This window comes from Mercurialis annua, linkage group LG6, assembly GCF_937616625.2.
Source record: "Mercurialis annua linkage group LG6, ddMerAnnu1.2, whole genome shotgun sequence".
Lineage (NCBI taxonomy): Eukaryota > Viridiplantae > Streptophyta > Magnoliopsida > Malpighiales > Euphorbiaceae > Mercurialis > Mercurialis annua.
This window is the reverse complement of record NC_065575.1, coordinates 42,614,065-42,622,712: the sequence shown is the minus strand read 5'-3', so window position 1 is coordinate 42,622,712 and position 8,648 is coordinate 42,614,065. Positions and strand designations below refer to the sequence as shown.

General features: G+C 33.8%; 2 protein-coding genes across 2 annotated transcripts; one reads left to right on the top strand and one right to left on the bottom strand.

Moving 5' to 3' along the window:
* Positions 1 to 235: 235 nt before the first annotated feature.
* Positions 236 to 4,331, top strand: LOC126686825 (calcium-transporting ATPase 12, plasma membrane-type). Its single transcript, XM_050381079.2, has one exon. It carries the CDS (start codon positions 353 to 355, stop codon positions 3,524 to 3,526), a length of 3,174 nt encoding a protein of 1,057 aa, XP_050237036.1. The 5' UTR covers positions 236 to 352; the 3' UTR covers positions 3,527 to 4,331.
* Positions 4,332 to 5,389: 1,058 nt separating this feature from the next.
* LOC126687833 (inactive protein RESTRICTED TEV MOVEMENT 2-like) lies at positions 5,390 to 6,524 on the bottom strand. The gene is made up of 2 exons (XM_050382390.2): positions 6,424 to 6,524; positions 5,390 to 6,334 (listed from the first exon to the last, which is right to left on the bottom strand). The coding sequence occupies exons 1-2, from the start codon at positions 6,506 to 6,508 to the stop codon at positions 5,565 to 5,567; spliced, it is 855 nt and encodes a 284-aa protein (XP_050238347.1). The 5' UTR covers positions 6,509 to 6,524; the 3' UTR covers positions 5,390 to 5,564.
* Positions 6,525 to 8,648: the final 2,124 nt, after the last annotated feature.

Sequence of the window (8,648 nt, the reverse complement as noted above, 5' to 3'; positions counted from 1 at the left end):
AGGAATTAATAACAGACCAACATGCTGTTCATAGAAAGCTAAAAATTATCTAAAGCTAGTCAATATCTGGCAAAATTGTACAGCAAATTGGATGAATACATTAAAAAGTAAATGTACCCTCTTAAGTCTTAAGCCAATGTATTTAATAATTTATTGTCATTGTCAAGTTTATAGAATTAGATTGTTTGTCCTATTAACCGACTCAACTTCATCTATAAAACACCATTTGAGTAAAGGTTATTGGAATGAAATTCAAAAACAGCCTTTAATTTCATACCTGAGATTCTTCCTCATTCTTATTAGTTTCTTTTCACTTGCCAGCTCAGCTTCTTGAAACACAAAACAGAAAGCCATGGAAAGCAATAAGCAATCACAATTCAATTGCAGCAATTTACTTTTTAACACCCTTACCAAAGCCCAGAAACGATGGCGCATTGCGTATTTAACTATCTACTCTGCTCGAACAATGCTGTCTCTTGTTAGAGACATAATTGCATCGGATACGAATGCTTTTTCTCGTCATTCTGGTATCCTGCATAATGTTTCCTACACTGTGCTTAATGCAGAACCAGCTATATCCAAAGAAAATAAACATATGCCGGTTTCCCACATCTCTGATGTCGATAAGAAGAGACTTTCGGAACTTGTAAAAGAGAAGGAGTCTGTAACTCTTCGTCAATTTGATGGAGTCGAAGGCGTTGCCACTGCTCTTGGGACAAACTTAGAACGTGGAATCCATAGTGGCGACGGTGAGGTGATCAAGCGTCGTGAAATGTTCGGGTCTAATACATACAATAAGCCGCCACCGAAAGGTCTTTTGTATTTTGTGTTTGATGCTTTCAAAGACACCACTATTCTAATCCTCTTGGCTTGTGCTGCTCTTGCTCTTGGTTTCGGCATCAACGAGCATGGCGGAGAGGAAGGTTGGTATGAAGGCGGAAGTATCTTCGTTGCTGTGTTTCTAGTTATTGTTGTCTCCGCTCTCAGCAACTACAGACAGGAGACACAATTCGACAAGCTATCAAAAATAAGTAGTGATATCAAAATTGATGTTCTTAGAAATGGACATCGACAACAAACCTCCATATTTGATATTGTCGTAGGAGATATTGTGTTTTTGAAAATCGGGGATCAAATTCCAGCCGATGGATTGTTCGTTGACGGGCATTCTTTAGAGGTGGACGAGTCAAGCATGACAGGAGAAAGCGATCACGTTGAAGTCGATTCCATCAGGAATCCCTTCTTGATTTCTGGTTCAAAAGTTGCAGATGGATATGGCCGAATGCTCGTGACATCTGTTGGAATGAACACTATGTGGGGCGAGATGATGAGTTCAATAACTCGTGATTCCGGTGAACAAACACCGTTACAGGCGAGGCTCGACAAACTGACCTCTTCTATTGGGAAAGTTGGACTTTCAGTTGCTTTCCTAGTTCTTGTAGTGATGTTAGTGCGTTATTTCACTAAAAACACAGAGGATGAAAATGGGGTGACAGAGTACCAAGGCAGCAAAACATCCACAGGTGATATATTAAACGCTGTTGTCCGCATAGTAGCTGTCGCCGTCACCATTGTTGTCGTTGCTATTCCAGAAGGTTTGCCGTTAGCAGTCACACTAACACTTGCTTACTCTATGAAGAGAATGATGGCTGACCAAGCTATGGTCAGAAGACTTTCAGCTTGTGAAACAATGGGTTCAGCCACAGTTATATGTACTGACAAAACAGGAACATTAACATTAAACCAGATGAAAGTTACTAAGTTCTGGCTTGGTCAAGAATCGATTGACGAAATTTCTTCTAAGGAAATTTCTCCAAAAATACTTGAATTGTTCCACCAAGCAGTTGGTTTAAACACGACAGGAAGCGTCTACAAACCAGCATCAGGATCTGCACCGGAGATTTCAGGCAGTCCAACTGAGAAGGCTATCCTTTCATGGTGTGTTTCTGATCTAGGGATGGATATGGAAATAATTAAGAAAGATTATACTATTCTCCATGTTGAAACCTTTAATTCAGAGAAAAAAAGAAGTGGTGTTTCAATAAAAAGTTTCGCTGATAATACCATTCACGTACACTGGAAAGGAGCAGCTGAGATGATACTAGCGATGTGTTCAGATTATTGCGAGAGCAATGGGATCGTAAAGTCAATGGATGAAGATGACAGAAGTAAGATTGGGAATATAATTCAAGGTATGGCAGCTAGTAGTCTCAGGTGCATAGCTTTCGCGCACAAGAAGCTGACAGAGGAAGAAATAAACAAAGATAACGATGACAATACACGCAAAAGGCTAGAAGAAACTGGTCTTACCTTGCTAGGCATTGTCGGTCTCAAGGATCCATGTCGACCAGGAGCCAAGAAAGCTGTGGAAATTTGCAAATCCGCAGGTGTCAGAATAAAAATGATAACTGGGGACAATATTTTCACAGCAAAAGCAATAGCTACAGAATGCGGTATACTAGAGTTCAATCACCAACTAGAAACTGGAGTAGTAATAGAAGGTGTTGAATTTCGAAACTACACTCATGAGGAGAGGATGGAAAAAGTTGATAAAATTTGCGTGATGGCAAGATCCTCACCTTTTGACAAACTTCTAATGGTAGAGTGCTTGAAAAAGAGAGGCGATGTTGTTGCAGTAACAGGAGATGGCACAAATGACGCTCCTGCACTAAAAGAAGCCGATATAGGACTGTCTATGGGCATTCAAGGCACAGAGGTTGCTAAAGAGAGCTCAGATATTGTCATCTTGGACGACAATTTCGCCTCTGTAGCCACTGTTGTAAGATGGGGACGATGTGTCTATAACAATATCCAGAAGTTCATCCAGTTTCAACTAACCGTCAATGTTGCAGCTCTAGTCATCAACTTTATTGCAGCAGTCTCAGCTGGTGAGGTTCCCCTAACAGCAGTTCAATTGCTGTGGGTAAACCTGATAATGGACACACTTGGAGCTCTAGCCCTCGCTACAGAAAGGCCTACTGATGAGCTTATGCAGAGGCCGCCCGTAGGTAGGACTGAGCCTCTCATAACAAATATTATGTGGAGAAACCTACTAGCTCAAGCTCTTTACCAGATATCAATCCTCCTGACTTTGCAATTCCAGGGGGAGTCTATATTTAATGTGACTCCAGAGGTAAATGATACAATTATATTCAACACTTTCGTGCTTTGCCAAGTATTCAACGAGTTCAACGCAAGGAAGTTGGAAAAGCAGAATGTATTTAAAGGCCTCCACCAAAACCATCTGTTTCTGGGCATTATAGGGATAACGATAATCCTTCAAGTTGTGATGGTGGAATTCTTGAAGAAGTTTGCAAGTACGGAGAGGTTGAATTGGCAACAATGGTTGGCTTGCATTGGAATTGCTGCAGTATCATGGCCAATTGGTTGGGTTGTGAAACTCATTCCTGTTCCAAAAACGCCATTCTTCAGTTATGTGATGTCAATGTACAAAAATGCAAAGCAACATATGTGCCATAGAAAAACCTCCTCCTCCAGGCTTGGAACTGAGAGTGGAAGTGCATGAATATAAATTGCTGGGACAGCATAATCTCCCCAACTAGACTGACGTAGAGGACATGCCTATAGTTTATATTCATTGTTGAAAATTACAACAAGAGGCAAGTCTGTGGTCAAATATGAAAGGGAAGAGACAGGGCTGAGCTATCAACACATCCAATGGTTGGTTAAGTCAGCTCAATTACGGTTCACCGGTTGCACAAAATGCTCTCTGGCTACCGCTTGAGAGAGTTGTTTCAATATATTCAACCTATGACCTAAGGAGCAGCTTTATAACTCCTCCGCAATCAACATGGATAATTTGGTTGATAGAATAAACCAATGAGCAGAATGATAGAGTGAAGCCCCCGCCCCAGAGAAAGCATTTGTGCAAGATACCACACAAAGTTTAAGGGCTAAAACGCAGGCTCAGTGCACATCGAGAGCTACATACTTTCATCCCAATACACAAACTCCTTCCGCTAGTTTTATGGAGATAAAAGTTGCAGAAAACGATACGGGTAACGGGACAAGTCTCGTGACAATGCTTTATGCTCGAATACAGAGCGAAAAAGAAGTACGGTTGCTAAGATTGCAGCACACAAACACATGCTTGATCGATTGATGAATTTCAATTATCAAAATTTAATTGCCTCCCAGAGATTAGATTAGAATAAGTTCTCCTTCCACTCTGATCTTTTGTATACTTATATCATAAGTAATCTTATGTTTTTACTCCTAGAGATATATTTTCTGTCTAATTTCTACCACTTGTCAACAGTTTTTAGCATCTTTGATTTCCAAATTCTAATGCAATGCACTACAATTCTCAATTCTGTTCAGTTCTGCTATCTAACTCTTGCAATTGCTAATTTCAGAAATGAAAAATAAGCTAAAAAATGCATAAACTCAATTGGCAAACAAAAACAAGAGATCAAAATCGATAAGAAGGCATTGTCTACAGCGAATTAAATCAAAATTGGAAAGAATAAAAGAAAAACATGAGAACTTACAGTCGGCCATGTTAATTCCTGCAAGAAATAACAAAATGAAGAATCATAAAGTGAATTAAATTAGCAGAAAACTTTCGAATTAAAGATGACCTATGAGTGAATTTCACTGCTGATGAAAAAACAAACATCATTTTTGGCTTTGAATTCAAACTCTCTCAGAGCAGTGTTGACTGTTGAGTGAAGAAGAAAAACGAATTTGTAGCTTAAATAGTTTAGGCTTCCACTAAAACGCCCCGTTCCACCAAAATTTATAAAGAAAAAAATCATGACAACTAACATAACTATTTAGTAGTAATTTTTTATTTTTATCCTCATTTAATATTATATATTTTATAGAAAAAAAGGTGAGTATTTAATGAGAATTTAAATAATATATTAATAATATTAATTAGCTCCATTATCAATAGAAAAATAACTCTCTATATCATTTTTTTTATGAATTCTATGTCATTTATTAGTTTGTATTAGATAGAGTTTTATTATAATTTATTACTCCCTCCGTTCTTTTTTAGTTGTCCATTTAGCCAATTTTATTTGTTTACAAATAATTGTCCATTTAGAAATCTCATGTGATATTAGCTACTATCTTCCAAGTTTACCCATCCCTAATAAATGACTCTTATGTTTTAATTTAACAGCCATTTATTAACTAATAGGATTATATTAATATTTTTCTTTATAAATTAAGACAAAAGAAGCACTATCTTGGTATGTGTAATATTGGCTAAATGGACAACTAAAAAAGAACGGAGGGAGTAGTTTGTATTGGATAGAGTTTTATTATAATTTTTATTTTAAATTATAAAATTAATTTTGATGCCCTCGAACATAGATCACACACAAACTCCACAACCACAATAAAAATTCTAATAACCATGAATTGTAAATTATTGATTATTGATTATTGATTATTGAATTGCCATAATAACATCAAACTTCAAGAATTTTTCAATTATTCGAATGTCACTTTATTTCAATATACAAGAATGAAATTATTAGGAAGTTTTTGTATAGTAAAAAATAAGAAATAGTTGATGATAAAATTCACAAGAACTAGTGCTTGGAAGTTGCAGAGGACGATGATCCATGGGTGCAATAGATGTAAGTTCCGAGTGCTGCAATTACTAAAACAGCCACACCTATGTTGTAAAGTGATTGACTCTCTTGTGTAAGCTCCATGCCTAATTTCGATTCCTTCTTCTTACTCCGCTTTACGCCTTCTTTTCTGTTTTTGTTGATTTCCGGTGATTCTTTTCTTTTTTCGGTAATCTTCGATGATTCTTTTATTTTTTCGCTGATTTTCGCCGATTCTTTGTCTTTCTCGGCGATATCCAGTGATTCTTTTATTGTCTCGGTGATTTCGGATGATTTTTTTCCTTTTGCGGTAATATCCGGGGATTCTTTTATTTTCTCGGTGATTTCCGATAATTTTTTGCTCTTCTCAGTGATCTCCGGTGGTTCTTTTCTTTTCTCGCTGATCAGCGTTGATTCTTTTCTTTTTTCGGTGACTTGCGATGATTCTGTTTTCTTTTCGGTAATTTCCGAGGATTCTTTTATTTTCTTATTAATTTCGCTTTCTTTCTTTCCGTCATCTTTTTTAGGACCAAGGTTGAGTGTTGGTGTAATTGTGGTTTTTGGCATTGTAACGGTTAGAACTCCATTGTGGAACTTACCCTGAATCTTTTGCACATTACAATTTTGTGGAACAGAAAATAATTCACTGAATCTGCTCCATTTTTTATCACTAATTTGTCTCTCTCCGGCAACTTTAAGCACGCGGGACGTGTGAACATATGTGATCTTCAATTGCTCCTTATTAAAATCTGCACAACATTTAATTTCACTATAAATTGAGAGGTTAACTTAAAGAAAATGATGAAAAAATAAATAATAATATAAAAATAAAAATAACCAGGAAGATATATGAGCAATAAATTGGTTGCTTCTTCTTCCTTCCACTCAGAATTGGGCTTAAAATCTTCATATTTTGCTTCCATTTCTATTTTCTTTTATGTTTTTGTTTTTGTTAGGCTACAAACATATGTATTTATATATACACACAATATTTCTTAATCATCAAACAATTCTTTTCTATGACCATCTTTGTGGTATTACTCTCCCATAATTAAAGCTGAAGTTCTTTGTTTGATCTTTACTCTTGCTTCTATTCATTTCACACAATTTCAATAATAAATTTCCTTCCTTTATTTTGATATGAATTTAAATAGTAAAAATATGCACATTTCGTGAATTTCTAAATAAAGACAAAAGGTACAAATAAATCCTTTAAATTATTTAAAAAGAACACATAAATCCTTTAAGTTTTTTTTGGCCACTTAAGCCCTTGGTGTTTTCAAATTGGAGAAAAAGATCTTCTAATGTTTTTGAAAAAAGCATTTAAACCCTTTTGACTTTTTGGACACTTAATCCCTCAATTTTTTGATAAATATTTTAAACATTAAAATTATTTTCGAACTTTTTTTTATATGGCTATGAGAGACATATCAGCAATTAAACAAGTGTTTATAATGGTGTTGGACGGAGGTTTTTTTTTTCTATTTTAAAAACGAAGAGAGATTAATTGTTCCAAAAATAGTTTAAGGGCTAATATGTATTTTTATGGATACTACGAGATTTTTTGTACCTTTTGCCCTATATAAATAACTCTTACATTAATAATCGAGCAAATTACTCTAAAACTCCTCAGTTATACCATAATTAATAGTTCGGTAACTCTTGTTTCAAAATTGTACTTAATTGTCCCTTACTTTCAATTCCGTTAATTATATTAGGCCCAATCCGTTAATTTTGGCACTTATTTTAAAACGATTTGGTACCCACTTTCAATTATGTTAACCATTTGGTATCTCATTTTTAATTTTGTATACAATTCGGTACCTCACTTTCAAACTGATAACTCATTTTCAATTATGTTAACGAATTGATACCCGGAATTAACAAAAGAGCCTAATAGTAAACGAATTGAAAGTAAGGAACCATTAAGTAGGGTTTTCAAATAAAAAATACCAAACTGTTAATTATGATATATGTGGGGAGCTTTATAATAATTTGCTATGAAAATTGTACTCCACAGTGAACAGTTTACATGTTTTTGCACATTAGATGTTGAATTTGAAATTCAAAATTTCTGAATCTGTATACAATTACTAATAAATTTAATCTTTCAAAAATAACTTGTTTTTTTAAAATGTTTTTGTTTATATTCTAAAATTTTAAAAGAGTACTTTAGCTATGTATTATTTCAGTTTCCGTTGTATCCATTTTTTCAAATTGGAGTTTTTTACTTGAAAAATATTCAAATATGTCATTCATATTTGAAATATAAAATCAATTTTAGTGTTTTTAAAAATATTAAGGGCATCTCCAAAGGGAGTCACCATTTTTCCCTCACCATTTTTCAATTTGGTGAATTTTCACCAAATTTACTCCAATGGTCATAACCAAAATTTTCACCAAAAAACATACTTTTTTACTTTTTAATATAATAATCATTTTTATTTCTTAACACGTTGTACACTTTTTACCAATTACACCCACAAACTTATTTATGCTCATATTTTTCCGAATTATAGTATTATTCATCTTTTAAAAAATAAATTGCTATTAATTTTTTTAATTATGAATATCTTATAAAATTTAATTTATATTAAAATTATTAAAAATGAATATTACATTAATTTATTTAAATTAACACAATAAAAAAACTAAAATAAACATTACATAAATTTATTTAAATTAACACAACATAAAAACTAAAATTAACAAAAACATAAATCAATCCTCATAATGACTATGGTTCATCCACAAATGCTCTATTAAAGCATTGTGAAGTTCAAGATGAGCATTTTTATCTTTAATTTGTCGATGTCTCGAGAGAAATTGTTGAAATTAAATATGATCATCCACTGCTATTTCAACCGGTTCAAATTGTTGAAATTGTTGAAATCGAAAATTAATTATGTAATATTTTTTTAATTGTCTCGTAAAATTATTAATGTAAGATTTTTATGTTATTGTTTTGTAAAATTATTCATGTAATATTTTTATATCATTGTCTCGTTAAATTATTTAATAAGTAATTAATTAAATACAACTACAAATTATATGTATTAAAGT